Genomic DNA, 24,463 nt, shown 5'->3' with positions numbered 1-24,463 from the left:
GATAACAATCAACTTCACTTCATTCAATTCTACACATTCACTGTGATTTTTTAGAGTATATTTTCGTTTTTAATTCTTCTATGTTCTATGACAACAATACTACTCAATTTTACCGAAAGTGGGGCATGAGATAGTCATACATTTGTCCAAATGATGGATTGAATTTTTGTATTTACCTAAATAAATCAACTTATGAATGATAAAGGTATAAGAAGCTTCTAAAATTAATCATTGACGATGATAAAATTAAGCACTATGTCCTCTTGTCAAAACAGCATTATATTGTTTTAAAAAGTAGTAGTATTTGTAATACTAACAAAATATTTGCAACCATGGAAGCACAAGGTCCTTCACCTCCCCTCAATCAAGGTGGCTGGATCACCTTCCCTTTCTTCATAGGTTTCTCGATCTCTATCTCTCAATTTGTACACATGCATGCATGCTTAGAGACTTTTTTAAGGCAATCTCTCAAAGTACAGAATTATGAAACTTCTATTGTTTGTTGATTAATTTACATATGCAAACCGGTTAAATTATAACAATACTACAATTTTCACTTGAACTTTAGATAACTGAGTTGTCCATTAAATTTTTTTAATCACGCAAGATGTTACAGAGTAGCTAGTAGCTTGATGTAATTAACCATGCATAATTTAGTTGTATATCTTAAACTTTGGCTGATTGTAGCAACAATGGCTGGTTTGACACTCGCGGTTGGAGGATGGAGTAACAACATTATAGTTTATCTGATAGAAGAGTTTAACTTTAAGAGCGTTGATGCGGCTCAAATTGCAAACATTATCAATGGTTTGCATCAATCTTTTCCCAATTGTCGGCGCAATCTTTGCAGACTCATTTCTTGGTTCTTTTGTTGTCGTCATCATATCATCTTCGTTGTCGTTGGTGGTATGTATTACAATTCGGTTCGATAATAGTAACCTTTGGTTAAATTATATAGTCTTATTTTGAAATAATTTTTTGGCAGGGTGTGATGCTACTGACCCTAACCGCGATACTAGATCCACTAAAACCTCCATCATGTGAAAGTGGATCAAGTTCGTGCCGACAACCTTCAAAACCTCAACTCTTCGTTTTATACACAAGTCTTGCAAGCATAGGAGCCGCAGGGACACGGTTCACATTGGCAACAATGGGAGCTGACCAATTCAATAACACAAATCATCAAGGGGTTTTCTTTAATTGGCACTTTTTTACGTTTTATGCTGCGACACTTATAAGTGTGGTTGGGATCATATACGTCGAAGACAAGGTGAGTTGGGCACTTGGGTTTGGTCTATGTGTTTTGGCTAACCTGTTTGCTTTAGTTATATTTGTGTTGGGAAAACGATATTATCGCTTTCTCAAGCCACAAGGAAGCCCCTTTACGAGGCTCGCGTGTGTTATCGTGGCGGCTTTTCAGAAAAGAAATGTTTTGTTATCATCCAAGTTGGAAGACTATTATCAAGAGCCACAAGAGAGACAAAATAAGATGGTGGAAACAATTACAAGCCCGTCAAACAACTTCAAGTAAGCATCTTTTAATTTGCAGATAACCGACATAGCCTAGTTGTTGGAGATAACCGACATAGCCTAGTTGTTGGAGTTCTTATATTCTCACAAAGTATCTTAGTTAAAACCTCACTAACAGTTTATCACATTTGTGCTTTGTGGTTAGCTTGAACATAAAATACCTTATCCGTTTTTTAGGGTGTGAATTGATTTTTTCCTTGGGTTAATATAGAACAACATAGAGACCAAAAATATTTTTGGATGTTTTGAAAAATACATCATCATATATTATCACTTGTTTTTTGCTCGAAGTTTTGGGATCCTTTGAAAATGAAATAGAAATATTTGCGAAAACTCGAGAAACGACAACTCCTTTTTACAGAGTATATATAGGGGATTTCTAATGAAACAATTAGTACTATTGTGAGTAATTTCCTTATAATACTAACTAGTTTTGGAGCCCTCGCTTCGCGCCGGGGGCTCCGTTTTGAATGCGAGTTAAAAAAAAAGTCTTGATCTATTTTGTAAAAAAGAATTTTTTTTGACATAACATTGAAGGGTTGTTCCTTTTGTGAAAGTTGCTTCTTTTAGCGTTCGGGTTTTATTTAAAAAAAAAAAGTTAGTAAAGTGGGGGTTCGATTTGCATTTTAATAAAAGTTAGTGGGTTAAGTTTGTGAAATTTGAAAAAAATTTACGTATAAAGTGGGGGTTCGATTTGTATTTTAATAAAAGTTAGGGGTTAAGTTTGTGAAAATTGAATATTAGTTAAAAAAAAAGTTAGTAAAGTGGGGGTTCTATTTGTATTTTAATAAAAGTTAGGGGTTAAGCTTGTGAAATTTGGAAAAAAAATATACGTATAAAGTGGGGGTTCGATTTGTATTTTAATGAAAGTTAGGGGTTAAGTTTGTGCAAATTGAAAAAGGAATAGTGCTACTCATTTCCACTTTACCTTAAAAAAGTTAGTAAAGTGAGGGTTCGATTTGTATTTTAATAAAAGTTAGTGGGTTAAGTTTGTGAAATTTGAAAAAAATTACGTATAAAGTGGAGGTTCGATTTGTATTTTAATAAAAGTTAGGGGGTTAAGTTTGTGAAAATTGAATATTAGTAAAAAAAAAAAAAGTTAGTAAAGTGGGGGTTCGATTTGTATTTTAATAAAAGGTATGGGGTTAAGCTTGTAAAATTTGGGGAAAATATACGTATAAAGTGGGGGTTCGATTTGTATTTTAATGAAAGTTAGAGGGTTAAGTTTGTGAAAGTGAAAATTGAATATTAGTTAAAAAAAAAAAGTTAGTAAAGTGGGGGTTCGATTTGTATTTTAATAAAAGGTATGGGGTTAAGCTTGTAAAATTTGGGGAAAATGTACGTATAAAGTGGGGGTTCGATTTGTATTTTAATGAAAGTTAGAGGGTTAAGTTTGTGAAAGTGAAAATTGAATATTAGTTAAAAAAAAAAAGTTAGTAAAGTGGGGGTTCGATTTGTATTTTAATAAAAGGTATGAGGTTAAGCTTGTAAAATTTGGGGATAATATACGTATAAAGTGGGGGTTCGATTTGTATTTTAATGAAAGTTAGAGGGTTAAGTTTGTGAAAGTGAAAATTGAATATTAGTTAAAAAAAAAAAAGTTAGTAAAGTGGGGGTTCGATTTGTATTTTAATAAAAGGTATGGGGTTAAGCTTGTAAAATTTGGGGAAAATGTACGTATAAAGTGGGGGTTCGATTTGTATTTTAATGAAAGTTAGAGGGTTAAGTTTGTGAAAGTTGAGAAAGAAATAGTACTATTCATTGCAACTTGACCTTTAGATATAGGTATATAATATAATATAATAAAAGGTATGGGGTTAAGTTTGTAAAATTTGGGGAAAATGTACCTATAAAGTGAGGGTTCGATTTGTATTTTAATGAAAGTTAGAGGGTTAAGTTTGTGAAAGTTGAGAGTTAAGTGTATAGGTATATAATATAATATAATAAAAGGTATGGGGTTAAGTTTGTAAAATTTGGGGAAAATGTACGTATAAAGTGGGGGTTCGATTTGTATTTTAATGAAAGTTAGAGGGTTAAGTTTGTGAAAGTTGAAAGTTAAGTGTCACTATTCATTGCTAGTTGGCCTTTAGATAATAAAATAAAAAATAAATAAATAAATAAATAAATAAATAAATAAATAATAATAATAATAATAATAATAATAATAATAAAATAAAATAAAATAATAATAATAAAATAATAATAATAATAATAATAATAATAATAATAATAATAATAATAATAATAATAATAATAATAATAATAATAATAATAATAATAATAATAATATAATATAATATAATATAATATAATATAATATAATATAATATAATATAATATAATAATTGGCACCGGTGTTTTGGTCGTACGGCGCCCATGATTCACCAAAACCACATTTAACACCAAATCAAACAAATCACCCCTCTAAACTTTATTCAACATACAACTTCAACCCTCAACATAGGGAACTCAAATGTAAAATTATAATTTAATTAAAAATATTTAAATCAACCCCACCCAACAAGTGTTTTGGTCGTATGGTGCCCATGATTCACCAAAACGACATTTAACACCAAAACAAACAAATCACCCCCTAAACTTTATTAAACATACAACTTCAACCCCCGAACTCAAATGTAAAATTATAATTTAATTAAAAATATTTAAATCAACCCCACCCAAATTTTTAACGGATCCTTATAATACTAATTGGCACCAGTGTTTTGGTCGTATGGTGCCCATGATTCACCAAAACGACATTTAACACCAAAACAAACAAATCACCCCTAAACTTTATTCAACATACAACTTCAACCCCCAACATAGAGGACTCAAATGTAAAATTATAATTTAATTAAAAATATTTAAATCAACCCCACCCAAATTTTTAACGGACCGTATCTTCCCGCTCGATGAGAATTAAATTTCTCCGACGTCACCGTTCAAGTCGAAATAATTTTATGAACACAAGGTAACTAACTATACGCGAAACGGACGCTTTTCAAAAAACGTTAAATATTCCGGGTTATCTTTCATACATACAGATACACGTACAATAATAAACAACTCAAACTAACTACATCATATTGATGGTACCGTCCTCTTTTTTTACGCGATATTCTTGTCGTTAAAAATGCGCAGGCCATTAGGTATATTATGTACTAACCACGTGTATCCAAACACACGCGTAACAACGCGTTTTTAATTCTGTGAATACATAGCGCAACGTTAAATATGAATATGCAACCCGAAAGACCCCGCCGCATCGCACGGGTCGATATTTTTCTAGTTTTGACTATTTTTGACCGCTCAAAATGATGATGTTTTAACTTAAGACATATTATTACTAGAATATCATGATGTTAACTACTAGATCATGTTTTTCATTAATAAGGTAATTAAATGATAAATTACATCAACATCAGTTTCATCAAATAGGGATAATACACGACACTAAGTGTCCAAAGGTATGATGCAAATCAATTATATGAATCTCCACTTCCATTAAATATCATATTTAGTATCAACACATGGATGGGACACCACACTTTTTATGCCAAATTTAGTTGGACAATATCTTATCTTATCAGATTATAAAAATATAAAGATTATTTATTAAAGTTTATCAAATCACAATAGTTGATTACATCGCGAGGTACTTGACCTCTATATGATACATTTTACAAACATTGCATTCGTTTTTTAAAAGACAAACTTTCATTATATCGAAAGTTGACAGACATGCATCCCATTTCATAATATACCAACTATCAACGACTTAATAATAATCTTGATGAACTCAACGACTCGAATGCAACGTCTTTTGAAATATGTCATGAATGACTCCAAGTAATATCTCTAAAATGAGCAAATGCACAACATGCTTTAAAGTGTCAACCAAAAGGTTGGTGAGTTCATTAGTTTAACATAAATAATCATTTCCATCATTTTAATAGACCACAAGATTTTCATTTTCAGTTCTCATAAATATACGTCTCATGCATAGAGACAAAAATATCATTCATATGGATTGAACACCTGGTAACCGACATTAACAAGATGCATATAAGAATATCCCCTATCATTCCGGGAAATCCTTCGGACATGATATAAAACAACATCGAAGTACTAAAGCATCCGGTACTTTGGATGGGGTTCGTCGGGCCCATAGATCTATCTTTAGGATTCGCGTCAATTAGGCGTGCACTAATTCTCAAAATTAGTGATGTTCCCTAATTCTTAGGCTACCAAGCTAAAAGGGGCATATTGGGCTTCAATCATTCAACCATATAATGTAATTTCGATTACTTGTGTCTATTTCGTAAAACATTTATAAAAATTGCGCATGTATTCTCAGCCCAAAAATATGAAGGGTAAAAAGGCAAAGGAAACTCACCATACTGTATTTTGTAGTAAAAATACATATGACTATATTGAACAATGCAGGGTTGGCCTCGGATTCACGAACCTATATCAATTGTATATCTATTAAAACTTATAATAGAAAACTCATAATCTCATTTATTAATTATATAACATTTATGTGTTTGTAGTTATATGAATTTAATATTAATTTTTATTTTATACATATACTTTGTTTATATGTATTATAACTTAAATTATATGTTATATATCTATTTTGTATATATATACATTGAAAATAATTAATATTTATTCATTTAGTTATATTAATATATCTATATATATTTATATATGTTTTAGTATTATATAAAAAAAATATAGTTTGTTATATGTATTTTTGATAAAAAGATAATTTCAATATAATGGTAGTGATAATCATATTAATAAAAATGATGATAATATTAATGATAATACTTTATGTTAATAATTATAATAATATTAATAGTAAAAATAACAATAATAATTATAACTTGATATTAATACAATACTAGAGATAATAATAATAATGATAATAATAATGATACTAATTATAATAACTATCTTAATAATAATAGTGGTAATATAATAATACTTACAACAATGATAATAATAATAATACTAACAATTGTAATTATAACGATATTACTAATATTTAATAGATTTTAGTATGTTAGTAATCATAATAGTTAACTTAACAATACTAATAATAATAATAGTAATACTTACTAATAATAACATTAATAGCAATAGCAATAGCAATAGCAATAGCAATAGCAATAGCAATAGCAATAGCAATAGCAATAGCAATAACAATAACAATAACAATAATAATAATAATAATAATAATAATAATAATAATAATAATAATAATAATAATAATAAAATTTAATTTGAAAACTACCTTTAGAAAGCCCATTTAAAAAAAAAATGCACCAAGCGAGGATTGAACCCGAGACCTCTCGAAACCCGCAAACCTCCTAAACCGTTCCTCTATTCTTGTTTTTCTAATAATAATCCCTACCTCTATTTATTTATCTCGTTTATTATGTTTTTTTCCCATTTCTTCTTCATCTTTTACAAGCAATTCGACCAGAGCAATTTATAACTCGTAACCAAATTATAATTCGTTTGTTTTAAAATACATAAACGAAACAGAACACTCATACATGAGGTATTTTAATTTACAGCAACGAAAAAAAAAAATAGCTGCAGTTTATCGAAGAACATATGAGTTCCAAAAATCGATTTTTAAAATCTAGACAGTTTTGATGTTAATTTCTACATGAAATAGGTAGTATATCCTTCATAGAAACTTCCTCAATCATCAGTTGATCCAATAACATTAAAACGATTTTGAATTTTAGGATGAACAAATTCTTTGACTTTTTAAAATTAAACCTTTGACTCGAAAATTTGTAATCAAAAGAAAGAATTAACATCTGGGATTTTACAGATTGTTTAAACAAATTATTCCAAACAGAACCTCATTATTACATTTTGGAATTTCACTCGATTTCGAAGTTTTTTAAAAAAATAAGAACAACAGAGGTAGCGACCTGTAAAAGATAAAAAAAATAAATAAATTCTCTTTTAATTCAACTGAAATAAACTAGCAATTGATATAGTCAAATTTTGGTGTGATACTCGACTGCCCTTCTGTCAATTTGTTTGTTTTATGCACAAAGTCGACCCTCAGAACAAAAGAAGGACAGAAAAAAATAAAAAAATAAAAAGGGGATTGCAACATCTAACAGAATTTGATCGTATATGATTTGGATTCGAATTTTTAGAGACAAGAAACAAAATATAGATACAGTTTCGATGGCTACATGTAACTGAATTGGATGCTATCGTACATATGATCTTTTTTTTTTATATATATAATTATTATTTGATAATTAAAAAATTATAATTGTATTAATTAAAATAATAATAATAATAGTAATAATAATATTATTTTATCTTTATAATATTAATAATGTTTTCCTAATATATATCTGTATTTATATCCGGATTTGTATATCTCTTATACTTATATATTTATGTTTTATAGGTTATAATTTATCTTATTAATAAATATAATAATAATAATGATATTCTTAATATCATAACAATAATAATACAAATCTATAATAATATAATAGTAATAATAATATTACTAATGATAATCATAACAATTACTATAAGATATATAACGATAATATTTTTAATAACAATAATACTAATAATACTAATATTATTAATAATAATAATACCAGATCAATCTATATATCAATTTCATATCTTTAGATTATATATTTAGATGATATTAATAACACTAATATTGGTATTAATATCGAAGGTAATAACAATATTATTATAACAACTATATTTATACTTGTATTATATATATAAATATCATTCCTTATATTATATAATAACTTTTATTGAATATTTATTGTTTATAAATTTTATCTATAATATACATATAATAGTAATTATCTATAGAAATCTTTCATATTTATATATAGATTCATTTTAAATTACATCTATTAATTTTTGTATCCTATTTTACCTATTTAATTCTAATGTTTAAATTATATTTAATAATTTCAAACTATTTTATATATTCACATATATATATATATATATATATATATATATATATATATATATATATATATATATATATATATATATATATATACATATATATACATATATATATACATATATATATACAAACAATTGTTCGTGAATCGTCGGGAATAATCAAAGGTCAATGAATATATTAAACACAGTCCAAAGTTTTTAAGATTTCAACATTACAGACTCTGCTTATCGTGTCGGAAACATATAAAGATTAAGTTTAAATTTGGTCGGAAATTCCCGGGTTGTCACAGTACCTACCCGTTAAAGAAATTTCGTCCCGAAATTTGAGTGAGGTGGTCATGGTTAACAATAAAAATGTTTTCATGACGAATATGAGTTGATAGATAGATTTTTATCATCATTGAGTAATATGGATAAAACAACTCGATTATTCAAAGAGCACGAATGAAAGCTATCACAAAAGAGTGAAATGAGTATATGCAGGTTTGTCCTAACCGGTGACGTAGTCACTGTTGATTTTAGAAAATAAGGTGCGTCTTAACTTTTGACGTAGTCTTGGTTGAATTTAGAAAATAAGATGCGTCTTAGCTTTTGACGTTGTTTTGCTTGAATTCCGGAATTCAAGGGATTTAAAGAAAATCTCCGAGATCTAAATAAGATCTGATTTCCTAGGGATTAAGGAAATTAGGATCTCTCTAATTAAATGCAGAAATCTGTCTTGGTTTCTTTATCGATTATTTTACTATAAAGTAACTTCTTTCGTTCCATTATTCTCACCATTCCTATACTTTCCTTCTTAGTTCATACATCCAAAAGATTGTGAAAATGCTTAGTCCCATTCTAATCCTTGATATTTTTCTAATTATCACTTCTGTCATCCTTCTTTTCAATCTTTCACCAGAAAAATCTGTTTACTTCTACTATTACCTTGGGGTGATACTATTCTTAATTATACCGTGTCTTTATATTGCTATTCGTATTAATATCCATGGTTTGTAACCTCCGTGTTGTTATTGGGCTTCATATTTTCTCTTATATTTTGGAGCTCTTTGCCTTTTTATTATCCTCTCGATCTCTAGTAAAGCGAGTAATGGTCCAGAATTCGTAAGTATGGAGTTTCGAACGAACTTAATGTTCTAAACGAGAAAGAGCGTAATAGCACGATTTGATTTGTCAAATTATCAGAATCATTGAGAATAGACTATCAGGAATATACTTTCTTGATATGTTCAGAAGTTAATCAGAATGAAAGAGTTATGTAACATGACACATGATGACGTTATAATCTGTGAATCATCATGTTCCATTTAGAAACTCAGCATGTGATAGTGCTCCAAATAAATATATATTTTGTAGAAATATCCTCCCAATATGTAAATTATTTAGTTGTAATTGTCCTATTTTAAGTTGTAATCGTTTATATTAAATAAGTGCGAAGATAAAAGGCGAAAACGACGATTTGAAGACACAAATGACCAAAAAGCTCAAATGTACAAGATACAATCCAAGTGGTTCAATTTATTGATGAAAAACGTCTAAAAATGACAAGAGTACAAGTTACAAAATGCAAAGTACAAGATATTAAATTGTACGCAAGGACGCTCGAAAATCCAGAACCGGGACATGAGTCAACTCTCAACGCGCGACGCAACGGTGCAAAAATTACAAGTCTACTATGCACAAGAATATAATATAATATATAAATATAAATAATTATATTAATTATTTATATTTTATATTTATATATTTATTATGTCGACAAGCTAGGAGCCAAAAGTTTGTGAGCTGGATTTTCAAACTTCACGACTCGCGGAGTTTGAAGGCTTAAAACTCCACGACTCGCGGAGCTGTCAGAAATCAAAATTCCTATAAAAGGCCACGAATTCTGCAAGTATAAATAAATAATAATAATAATACTCTGTAATAAATAAATAAATAAATATATATATAATATATATAGTATAGGGTAGTTTTATATTAGATTAGTTCGGGTTATGTAAAGGTTATTTTACGGGTTTTTGAAGTCGAAATTCTGTCCGTGTACTACTACGCGATAAATAATCAATGTAAGCTATGCTCTCCTTTTTAAATTAATGTCTCGTACTTAAGTTATTATTATGCTTATTTGAGCCGAAGTAATCATGATGTTGAGCTAAATATTGAAGACGAGGTAATTGGGTTTTGTACCATAATTGGGGTTTGGACAAAAGAACGACACTTGTGGAAATTAGACTATGGGCTATTAATGGGCTTTATATTAAATTAACGATACCTCGTTAATTTAATATAAAGGTTATGATTTGACGTATCTATATAGAACCACATACGCTTAATCGGACACGATGGGCGGGATATTTATAAGTACGAATTATTGTTCATTTGACCGGACACGGGGATGGATTAATAGTCAATGGACTCATTAAAACAGGGGTGGATTACATTCAAGGGTAATTGATGTAATTGTTAACAAAGTATTAAAACCTTGGTTTACACACAGTCGATAACCTGGTGTATTCATTAAGCAAAGTATTAAGACCTTGTTACAGTTCGAATCCCCAGTTAGTTGGAATATTTGACTTCGGGTATAAGGTTAAATTTGCCGAGCAGTTTATAATTATGACCGATGAACTATTATGGACAAAAACCAGATAGGTTTCAAATGTAGTGACCCGAACTTTTCCATGTTTATATATATTAATTGAGATTGATATTTACATGATTAAATGTTTCCAACATGTTAAGCAATCAAACTTGTTAAGACTTGATTAATTGAAATATGTTTCATATAGACAATTCACCACCCAAGTTGACCGGCGATTCACGAACGTTAAAACTTGTAAAAACAACTTGACGATATATATATGGATATACATATGGTTAACATGAGATTATGATAAGTAAGTATCTCCATAATTATATTAACAATGAGTTATATACATATAAACAAGACTACTAACTTAAGGATTTCGAAACGAGACATATATGTAACGATTATCGTTGTAACGACATTTAAATGTATATATATCATATTAAGATATATTAATATATCATAATATCATGATAATATAATAATTTAACATCTCATTAGATATAATAAATAATGGGTTAACAACATTAATTGAGATCGTTAACTTAAAGGTTTCAAAACAACACTTACATGTAACGACTAACGATGACTTAACGACTCCGTTAAAATGTATATACATGTAGTGTATTTAGATGTATTAAAATACTTTTGGAAGACTTCAAGACATATATCAAAACACTCATACTTAACGAAAATGGTTACAGTTACTTTCCCATTCTTTTCTTTCATCAAGAATTCTAGTCGTATTCTTACCCGTATTATACACAGCTTCAAAACGTACTTACTATGGGTATATACCAATAGGAACTAGCATGGGATTCCACTCTTGATTATGTCATGTATGACTAATCAATTTTAACTTCTACCATGAGCTAGTCAACTAACTAGAACTCCTTTTAACCCCACTCACCACTCACCAATTAACACTCATCATTCACTCCATTTCACTTCCAAATCTCTTTCTAATTCTCTCTCAACACACCCACACTATTATGAACGTATTTTTCCAGTAGTTAATCATCATCTTCATCAAAAATCACTTCAAGAATCAAGCTATAATCATCATAGGAAGAACACTTCAAGAATACTTCAAAAATCCCTTCAAGTTTACTAATTTACTTCCAAGCTTTCTAATCCATTCCAAGTAATCATCTAAGATCAAGAAACCTTTGTTATATACAGTAGGTTATCTTTCTTATTCAAGGTAATATTCATATTCAAACTTTGATTCAATTTCTATAACTATAAACTATCTTAATTCGAGCAAAAATCTTACTTGAACTTGTTTTTGTGTCATGATCCTACTTCAAGAACTTTCAAGCCATCCAAGATCCTTTGAAGCTAGATCATTTCTTGTCACTTCCAGTAGGTTTACCTACTAAACTTGAGGTAGTAATGATGTTCATAACATCATTCGATTCATATATATAAAACTATCTTATTCGAAGGTTTAAACTCGTAATCACTAGAACATAGTTTAGTTAATTCTAAACTTGTTCGCAAACAAAAGTTAATCCTTCTAACTTGACTTTTAAAATTAACTAAACACATGTTCTATATCTATATGATATGCTAACTTAATGATTTAAAACCTGGAAACACGAAAAACACCGTAAAACCGGATTTACGCCGTCGTAGTAACACCGCGGGCTGTTTTGGGTTAGTTAATTAAAAACTATGATAAACTTTGATTTAAAAGTTGTTATTCTGAGAAAATGATTTTTATTATGAACATGAAACTATACCCAAAAATTATGGTTAAACTCAAAGTGGAAGTATGTTTTCTAAAATGGTCATCTAGACGTCGTTCTTTCGACTGAAATGACTACCTTTACAAAAACGACTTGTAACTTATTTTTCCGACTATAAACCTATACTTTTTCTGTTTAGATTCATAAAATACAGTTCAATATGAAACCATAGCAATTTGATTCATTCAAAACGGATTTAAAATGAAGAAGTTATGGGTAAAACAAGATTGGATAATTTTTATCATTTTAGCTACGTGAAAATTGGTAACAAATCTATTCCAACCATAACTTAATCAACTTGTATTGTATATTATGTAATCTTGAGATACCATAGACACGTATACAATGTTTCGACCTATCATGTCGACACATCTATATATATTTCGGAACAACCATAGACACTCTATATGTGAATGTTGGAGTTAGCTATACAGGGTTGAGGTTGATTCCAAAATATATATAGTTTGAGTTGTGATCAATACTGAGATACGTATACACTGGGTCGTGGATTGATTCAAGATAATATTTATTGATTTATTCCTGTACATCTAACTGTGGACATGTAACAACCCAAACCAAACCACGTCAAAACCCCGTTAATTTTCACAACATAAAAAAAATTTTCTGGTGCAGTTCATTCGCGCGGCGCGCCAGGTGGGCGCGCGGCGCGCCAAATCACCTGGACAGCCCGCTGTCCCCGGAAGTCAATTTAACGAAAATGTTTGACTAGTTCCCGACACATTTAGCCAAAACGCTTTTAACCGTACATTAATATATGTAAAACTAGCACATAACTAAGGTTTGAGCGAGTTTTACAAAGTGGGGCCCACACGTGCCCAAATTACCCTTTAAGTATAAAAATACAATTTTAGACCATAAGACTCTTAATACAAGACAAAGCCGAGCATGGCGATTGGGGGTACGCTACCCAATCCTAATAAATCCAAAAGCAAGCCTTCTACGCAAACTATGCAAGTCCTCTAATCCTTGCGCTTACCCGAGCCACCATCCGCATGCAATCTATAAAAAGAGTCAACAACGAGAGGGTAAGCTAACGCTTAGTGAATGATAATATACTACATACATATATATGTATAAAATGAATACGCCACACAAACAAATACCGCATACCGTAGCATCCAATTATAAAGCAACTACACTAAGCATACCGTACAATCTCTAAGCATCAAGCTAAAGGTACAACAACAAATATGAGTCCACCAACGACAAAGTGAACATCTCCAAATAGCTACACCCGGGGGGGGGGGGTTAGCTACAACACAACAATACATTAATATATATAACAATATAAACGAACAAGGTTAACACCTTAACCCAATACCGAGAACCAAATACCACAATGAAGATTGGCCGAACTACACGAGCCTTAGTAATCCGAACCACACGAGATTACTATCTTCACAGCATCGAGGTTGGCCGAACCACACGAGCCTTAGTAATCCGAAACCACACGAGATTACTACCTCAACAAGATGACCGAACTACACGAGTCACCATGAATCCGAACTACACGAGATTCATTCGATAAGATGACCGAAACTACACGCGTCATCGTGAATCCGAAACCACACGCGATTCACTTCTCCAACTCAAACCCACGGTCACGGGATTATAAAATCCACCACATCGGGGCCACAGCATCCAAATCACAATCATGTGTGATAACGTACCACGAACGAATACTTCGCCAAAGATGGTCAACCAAAACGCACAACCGTGCCAATTGGACTCATACAAAAGTCCATCAAGTCCACCTACATGTGAAGTGAGCTCTATAGCCGAGAATCACTTCACCCGACCCGCACCCATCCTACACATACATATGTACATAGGATAATATCACTCACCTTGAAGTCTTGAAGAGTGCTTCCAAGTAATCCGCAACTCGCCAATGGAAAATACCTATTCCATTATCACAATTACAACAATACAATTAGGATGGATTTACAAACCAACCCAATTCAACACTTAGTGCAATTTCGACCCAATTGCACTTCCAAGCACAAACCGTGCCCGAACTAACCAATAATCACTAACACAAGTGAGAATGGTCCTAATAAGCCAATTAAACCCGAACTCAAGTGTCAAACACGTGTCATACCCATTTAGACACTTAAACCCTAATTTTGACCCATAAAGGTCAAAATCTCGTCCTTTATAAGTTTTGACACCAAAACACATTTAACTCGGTTTAATATTCCAACTTAATCCATTTTAAGTTCATAAACCTCATTAAGTCACCAAATGGGTCATAATCACCACCAAACCCTAATTTGACCCAAAGTCACAATTAGTCAACCAAATACCCTAAATGGGTTTCAACACTTCCATAATCACTAACTTAAGTGATTAAACTCAAATTAAAGTTCTAAACATGGCCAATTAGTTCACCAAACCCAAAATCCACCAACAATTAACAACAAACCCGATTACTAGCTTCACTAAACCCATTTCATCACATAAAAGGGTTTTACAACTAATTAACTCAAAACCCTAACTTGAATATCAAATTAAATAATTGAAATTCGGAGTTTGAGCTTACCAATACTATCACCGTGTAGCCGAGAACGAAAGGAACAACTTTAAAACCCGAGACTTTGAACGATTCGAGCTTCTTCCTCACCAAAACCTCCAATCTCTCTCTAAACTCTTACTCTCTCTCTAAAAATGGATGAAGATGATGAGTGGATGTGAATGGGATCCAAAACTGATCCAAACTAGCTCATAAGCCTCACAAATCCGGCCTCAAGTGAAATTACCCATTTGCCCTTCATTTAAACCAATTAAAAACAAGGGATTCTGTCAGCAGCAAACGGCGCGGCGCGCCGAATCCCCGCGCGGCGCGCGACATAACTGAAACAGATTCTTTTGCATTTTAACTCCCATAAATAGCCAACGAAACCCAATCTCGAATGTTATAAGTACACGAACAAGCAAGATAAATATTCGGGTCTTACAACTCTCCCCCACTTAAACTCGATCACGTCCTCGTGATCCTCATCACTTAACCAAGTGGACCTCACCCTACGGTCCTCGACATAAGTCCCAATCCGACTTTCCTAAGCAATTCCTTCCCAACGAATCGCCTTCCACAACTAAATCGTCACCCGCGATTTATTCAAATCACCATCCGAGCACTAAAACCATGCTCATTCCCTAACATCAGGAAAACTCAACCAATCTCGTACCGAGATATAAATCCCTTAGCGTACTATTACCGAGTACAACGCTAAAAGCAACCAAGTCTCAACCTAAGGTCAACAACCCGAAACGATGAAGACCGAACCAAACGAATCCTTACGGACAACACCAACCACTAACATCCCTTGTAGTGCGCAATACGACCAAAGCGCAACTACCGTAACATCATAACAAACGGCTAAAACCGATAGCGTCCAAAACGATGATGGCAACGCTAAACCAAGGTGTACAAAATCGACTTTCGTCACACCCGTAACAACATGTGAGCGAAACACGGCTATCGCATCACTAATCACACAACATGGTCCTCACGACCCCACCATCGGTGTATCAAACAACCGATAGATCAAACAACACGGTCCTTACGACCCCACCATCGGTGTATCAAACAACCAATGGATCACACAACACACGAAGGCTGGCCGAAAACACACGCGCCTTAGTGAATCCGAACTACACGCGACTCACTACCTTCAACACAACAACAATCGGGAATGGCCGAACTACACGCGCCATAGTGAATCCGAACTACACGAGAGTCACTATCCCGGAGGAATGACCGAACTACACGAGTCAATTGTGAATCCGAACTACACGAGACTCACTCCTCAATACAATGACCGAAACCACACGAGTCATTTGTGAATCCGAAACCACACGCGATCCACTTCCACAATATGATGACCGAAACCACACGCGTCATCGTGAATCCGAAACCACACGCGATCCACTACTATGGCGAAGTCAGCGGACCCGAAGATCATGCTTCACCAAATCTCAACACCGGATAAAGTCAGCGGACCCGAAGATCATGCTTCACCGATCACGTACTCCCGTGATGAAGTCAGCGGACCCTAAAGATCATGCTCCATCACTCAACCGTACCATAATGAAGTCAGCGGACCCCGAAGGTCATGCTTCATAAATCATCAATACCACGATGAAGTCAGCGGACCCTAGAGATCATGCTTCATCGATCACATACGCACTTTCGGCCTCAAACAACGAGTAGTGCAACATCGCGCCCTGCTACACTATAGTGAATCCTAACGGATACCACTAACCATCCCCACAATCGAGCAAGAACCACCTATATCAAACATAGGTACCAAACAATGATTCCCCAAAAGAGAATCCGACACACACCTCCCTTAACCGAAGGATTTCACCTTGCTCACCAAACACGTCCATTATCTCTCAACGAGATTTACCACATTACCACCTCAGTGGTAATTCCAATCCAATATCATAAGTACAATTTAACCAAAATTGTACTCTACCACAAGTTGACCAAAACTAGGTCTCGACGAAATTTCCGGATCTACTAATAGCATCATCCGAAATCTCACACTAAAACTTCCTCGTGCGGGAGTGTAACTCCCCCACTTAGAACCACGTTCCATATCCACAACTCGTACAACCGCACAATGCTACCACAGGTAGACTTTACCAACAATTGGGGTCACACGACCCATTACCACATCTTGCTCCAACCTTGAGCACACGAAGGATTTTAACCAACCCTTAAACACTTTGTACGAAAAGTGTACCGCAACACAATCGGAGTCGAACACCACGCTAGTAGGTATAAAAGAGGCACCTAATGTCGCGTCATAAAGACTCCATTACCAACACACATCGAGATTTAAAACACTCGATCTCAAGGGTTCCAACCAACCGACGAACCTCATGATTCGTCACTTCAACATAAAAGCGAACACGCGCTTAACAACCAAACACCAAAACCATTTCCGTGGCTTGGTAGAAACGTTTCCCAAATACTAAGGAATGCTTGGTTGCACTAAGTCTTACGCCCTTCGCCCGTCAATCAATCATCAACATAGGGTACTTCCATTAGGAACGTCACCCATAGCATAACATGCACAACAAAGGCACGCAACTCAAACTCAAACGGCATTTAATAAATAATCAAAAGACATATTTATCAAAATTAAACGTACCTTAACGTCTCCTGGCCGCACCCGTCCCCGCTAACTTGGGACATTCCGACTTACGATGTCCTTCTTTTTGGCAATTGAAGCACACCATACCATCACCCTTTGGTACCGAACATTCCCAAGACTTGTGACCCCTCACGCCACAATTGTAACATCTGGCCGCACTAGAATCCGATATACTCGTTCGCGTACCACCCGTGCTCACACTCGGACCCTTAGCCCTCTTACTCGGAGCACCATAAGAAACGACCCTTCGCTCACTTGAAGGTTCACCCTTTTTCGATCGTGAATACGACTCGAAACCTCTAGCCAAGTCGAATAATTCCGAAAACGATTTCGCTTGACCCCGGCTAATTTTACCCTTCAAGTCATCGTTCAAGGTCCGATAGAAATCCCCCATTAACAAACGATCATTCCCCAAATACTCCGGACAAAAACGAGCCTTCGCCATAAAGGTCGTCTTAAGAGTACTCAAATCCATAGATCCTTGTCGCAAATTTCTCAACTCATTACGCAATTCCCACAAATCGGCCGAAGTCCGGAACTCCTCGAAGAATTCCTCCTTAAAGTCGTCCCACGATAAAGCCATAAACGTCTCGCCACCGACAAGATCAATCTTACCATCCAACCAATCCCTTGCCCTACCCCGCAACAAACTCGTAGCGAGTCTCGTCTTTCTCTCGGGAGGGCAATCAATAGTACGGAAACACCCTTCGACGTCCGAAATCCAAGTTGTGCTTACCAAAGGATCCGGCTTTCCGTCATACATCGGGGGTTTAGTCCTCATGAAGCTTTTAAGATAACGCTCCATTTCACTACTACTTTGAAGTTCGGAATACTTCCTTTCCATTCTTTCTTCCAACCCACGCATTTGCTCCGCAACGGCGGCCGCAACTCTAGCGTTAAACTCTGCGTCGTTCGTTTCGATCCCACTTCTCGTCGCCATTCTAAGGAATGCAAAACGATTAGATCACGAACGTATAAGTAAACACGCACAACCCCGACCCATCTTGCTAAGCACTCGTCGTACATCACTCGTTAGACACGATTTGCACCCGTAATAAGGTCTGCAAGTTCTTATTACGCACACACGCCGCATCGACTTGTTAGTACAACGACCGCCTCGCTCGATGATATAAACAAACACAACCAAAATTCTACGCGGTACAAACACACGCGAGAATTACTATCACAACACAGGAGCATATTAATAATATCCGCATTACTAATATAAACGTTAGTCAACCTATAAACAAGGCACTAACTAAACCCATTCCGACCCGTAATCCTACAAGTCCCGCAACAAATTAAGCACACACAAAAGTCTAAGTCTAGGCACCTATCTCAAGTCACCTAAATCCCTTAGACCATGCTCTGATACCACTTGTAACAACCCAAACCAAACCACGTCAAAACCCCGTTAATTTTCACAACATAAAAAAAATTTTCTGGTGCAGTTCATTCGCGCGGCGCGCCAGGTGGGCGCGCGGCGCGCCAAATCACCTGGACAGCCCGCTGTCCCCGGAAGTCAATTTAACGAAAATGTTTGACTAGTTCCCGACACATTTAGCCAAAACGCTTTTAACCGTACATTAATATATGTAAAACTAGCACATAACTAAGGTTTGAGCGAGTTTTACAAAGTGGGGCCCACACGTGTCCAAATTACCCTTTAAGTATAAAAATACAATTTTAGACCATAAGACTCTTAATACAAGACAAAGCCGAGCATGGCGATTGGGGGTACGCTACCCAATCCTAATAAATCCAAAAGCAAGCCTTCTACGCAAACTATGCAAGTCCTCTAATCCTTGCGCTTACCCGAGCCACCATCCGCATGCAATCTATAAAAAGAGTCAACAACGAGAGGGTAAGCTAACGCTTAGTGAATGATAATATACTACATACATATATATGTATAAAATGAATACGCCACACAAACAAATACCGCATACCGTAGCATCCAATTATAAAGCAACTACACTAAGCATACCGTACAATCTCTAAGCATCAAGCTAAAGGTACAACAACAAATATGAGTCCACCAACGACAAAGTGAACATCTCCAAATAGCTACACCCGGGGGGGGTTAGCTACAACACAACAATACATTAATATATATAACAATATAAACGAACAAGGTTAACACCTTAACCCAATACCGAGAACCAAATACCACAATGAAGATTGGCCGAACTACACGAGCCTTAGTAATCCGAACCACACGAGATTACTATCTTCACAGCATCGAGGTTGGCCGAACCACACGAGCCTTAGTAATCCGAAACCACACGAGATTACTACCTCAACAAGATGACCGAACTACACGAGTCACCATGAATCCGAACTACACGAGATTCATTCGATAAGATGACCGAAACTACACGCGTCATCGTGAATCCGAAACCACACGCGATTCACTTCTCCAACTCAAACCCACGGTCACGGGATTATAAAATCCACCACATCGGGGCCACAGCATCCAAATCACAATCATGTGTGATAACGTACCACGAACGAATACTTCGCCAAAGATGGTCAACCAAAACGCACAACCGTGCCAATTGGACTCATACAAAAGTCCATCAAGTCCACCTACATGTGAAGTGAGCTCTATAGCCGAGAATCACTTCACCCGACCCGCACCCATCCTACACATACATATGTACATAGGATAATATCACTCACCTTGAAGTCTTGAAGAGTGCTTCCAAGTAATCCGCAACTCGCCAATGGAAAATACCTATTCCATTATCACAATTACAACAATACAATTAGGATGGATTTACAAACCAACCCAATTCAACACTTAGTGCAATTTCGACCCAATTGCACTTCCAAGCACAAACCGTGCCCGAACTAACCAATAATCACTAACACAAGTGAGAATGGTCCTAATAAGCCAATTAAACCCGAACTCAAGTGTCAAACACGTGTCATACCCATTTAGACACTTAAACCCTAATTTTGACCCATAAAGGTCAAAATCTCGTCCTTTATAAGTTTTGACACCAAAACACATTTAACTCGGTTTAATATTCCAACTTAATCCATTTTAAGTTCATAAACCTCATTAAGTCACCAAATGGGTCATAATCACCACCAAACCCTAATTTGACCCAAAGTCACAATTAGTCAACCAAATACCCTAAATGGGTTTCAACACTTCCATAATCACTAACTTAAGTGATTAAACTCAAATTAAAGTTCTAAACATGGCCAATTAGTTCACCAAACCCAAAATCCACCAACAATTAACAACAAACCCGATTACTAGCTTCACTAAACCCATTTCATCACATAAAAGGGTTTTACAACTAATTAACTCAAAACCCTAACTTGAATATCAAATTAAATAATTGAAATTCGGAGTTTGAGCTTACCAATACTATCACCGTGTAGCCGAGAACGAAAGGAACAACTTTAAAACCCGAGACTTTGAACGATTCGAGCTTCTTCCTCACCAAAACCTCCAATCTCTCTCTAAACTCTTACTCTCTCTCTAAAAATGGATGAAGATGATGAGTGGATGTGAATGGGATCCAAAACTGATCCAAACTAGCTCATAAGCCTCACAAATCCGGCCTCAAGTGAAATTACCCATTTGCCCTTCATTTAAACCAATTAAAAACAAGGGATTCTGTCAGCAGCAAACGGCGCGGCGCGCCGAATCCCCGCGCGGCGCGCGACATAACTGAAACAGATTCTTTTGCATTTTAACTCCCATAAATAGCCAACGAAACCCAATCTCGAATGTTATAAGTACACGAACAAGCAAGATAAATATTCGGGTCTTACAGGACAACTAGTTGTAGGTTACTAACGAGGACAGCTGACTTAATAAACTTAAAACATCAAAATATATTAAAAGTGTTGTAAATATATTTTGAACATACTTTAATATATATGTATATATTGTTATAGGTTCGTGAATCAACAGTGGCCAAGTCTTACTTCTCGACGAAGTAAAAATCTGTGAAAGTGAGTTATAGTCCCACTTTTAAAATCTAATATTTTTGGGATGAGAATACATGCAGGTTTTATAAATAATTTACAAAATAGACACAAGTACGTGAAACTACATTCTATGGTTGAATTATCGAAATCGAATATGCCCCTTTTTATTAAGTCTGGTAATCTAAGAATTAGGGAACAGACACCCTAATTGACGCGAATCCTAAAGATAGATCTATTGGGCTTAACAAACCCCATCCAAAGTACCGGATGCTTTAGTACTTCGAAATTTATATCATATCCGAAGGGTGTCCCGGAATGATGGGGATATTCTTATATATGCATCTTGTTAATGTCGGTTACCAGGTGTTCACCATATGAATGATTTTTATCTCTATGTATGGGATGTGTATTGAAATATGAAATCTTGTGGTCTATTATTATGATTTGATATATATAGGTTAAACCTATAACTCACCAACATTTTTGTTGACGTTTTAAGCATGTTTATTCTCAGGTGATTATTAAGAGCTTCCGCTGTAGCATACTTAAATAAGGACGAGATTTGGAGTCCATGCTTGTATGATATTGTGTAAAAACTGCATTCAAGAAACTTATTTTGTTGTAACATATTTGTATTGTAAACCATTATGTAATGGTCATAATGGTCGTGTGTAAACAGGATATTTTAGATTATCATTTTTTGATAATCTACGTAAAGCTTTTTAAACCTTTATTGATGAAATAAAGGTTATGGTTTGTTTTAAAATGAATGCAGTCTTTGAAAAACGTCTCATATAGAGGTCAAAACCTCGCAACGAAATCAATTAATATGGAACGTTTTTAATCAATAAGAACGGGACATTTCAGTTGGTATCAGAGCGTTGGTCTTAGAGAACCAGAAAATTTGCATTAGTGTGTCTTATCGAGTTTGTTAGGATGCATTAGTGAGTCTGGACTTCGACCGTGTTTTCTTTAAAAATGATTGCTTAACATTTTTGTTGGAAACTATATATTTTTAACATATGAATATTATGTGATATATTAATCTCTTAACATGTTTGATATTATGTGATAGATGTCTACCTCTAGAACAAGTCCCATTGACTCACCTAATAATAATGAAGAGTCAAATGTAAATTGGAATGATTCGTGAACTGATTCACAAGTTCCCGAAGAGGAACCGGAAGAAGAGTCAGAACCGGAAGAAGAATCGGAACCGGAAGAAGAATCGGAACCGAAAGAAGAAATAGAACCGGTGGGGGAAATAATAAAACGGTTAAGTAAAAGAGAATCCTCAACCAACCGACCAAGGTTAATTATGGTCAATGGTGTTTCCGCCAAGGAAGCAAAATATTGGGAGGATTACCAATTCTCCGATGAATCGGATTCCGACGAGAATTCCGATGATGTTATAGAAATTACCCCAACTGAATTTAAAAAGGCAAAAGAAAATAATAAGGGAAAGGGCATAAAAATAGAGAAATCTAATTCCAACCCCGATGAACTTTATATGTATCGTCAACCCCCGAAGTCCTTAAGTTGTAACAATGACCCGGGAACCTCTAAACCACCAGGTTTTTCTAAACCAATGTGGAAAATTACGGCTCGTATTAGGGGAACATCATATATCCCTAGAAACTTGGCAAAACGAACCAAAACCGAAGAAGAAGAAACGAGCGAGTCGGAATAAGATAGTTGTATTCGTGTGGTGTAATATATGTAATATAGTGTTCGTATGCTTTATGATATATGTAAAAATTGCTTGTATTAATAAGTATTTTTTATGAATCTAACTCTTGTCTATTTTACAGTTTAAAAACACAAAATGGATAGACAACCCAATATTTTAAGAGACCTACCCGGAGACATGATTGATGAAATCTTGTCTAGAGTCGGTCAGAATTCCTCGGCACAACTATTTAAGGCGAGATCAGTTTGTAAGACATTCGAAGAACGTTCCAAGAATGATTTGGTTTATAAAAGGCTTTCGTTCGGAAGATGGGGGATATCACATTGGGAAATCCATAAGTTACGATGTGTTTACTTTGACGCATATATTGCGGGGAACCCAAATGCTATTTTACGCAACGGGTTAAGAAATTATTTTGACTCAGTATATCCAAATATAGGACTTCGTGATTTAGAAAAAGCGGCTAACATGCAACATAAAGAAGCATGTTATGCTTACGGGTTAGTAATGTTCGCTTCTCACCAAAGTGAGAACAAGAACATCGGGCTACAACTATTAAACAAAACGTTCCCTCAAGTGACGGAGTCGGTAATTGGGGTAAGAAATGAGGTTTTTAGGTTATTACGAGACTGTTGGTCATTACGTAACCCTCGTCCCTTTGACGACGTTACAACACGCTGTCTTATCAACGGCCATAACGGTTATGTTCCACAAGACCAAGGATGGGAAGTAATCCTAGTAAAACCAGAATGCATGACTTGTTTCTGGACGTATG

At 34.5% G+C, this 24,463-nt stretch overlaps 1 protein-coding gene across 1 annotated transcript in view; it reads left to right on the top strand.

The window, feature by feature from the left end:
- The first annotated feature begins 322 nt into the window (after positions 1–322).
- The window catches only part of LOC139856800 (protein NRT1/ PTR FAMILY 2.7-like), a 51,258-nt gene continuing 27,117 nt past the window's right edge, over positions 323–24,463 (top strand). Inside the window, 4 exon segments of the mRNA XM_071845508.1 lie at positions 323–399; positions 688–809; positions 811–906; positions 986–1,527. Of these exon segments, the coding sequence (XP_071701609.1) occupies positions 333–399; positions 688–809; positions 811–906; positions 986–1,527 (827 nt within the window). The 5' untranslated portion in view covers positions 323–332.

Source organism: Rutidosis leptorrhynchoides, chromosome 1 (assembly GCF_046630445.1).
Source record: "Rutidosis leptorrhynchoides isolate AG116_Rl617_1_P2 chromosome 1, CSIRO_AGI_Rlap_v1, whole genome shotgun sequence".
Lineage (NCBI taxonomy): Eukaryota > Viridiplantae > Streptophyta > Magnoliopsida > Asterales > Asteraceae > Rutidosis > Rutidosis leptorrhynchoides.
Note: the sequence above shows the minus strand (reverse complement) of the source record. Positions and strands in the feature narration are given on the sequence as shown.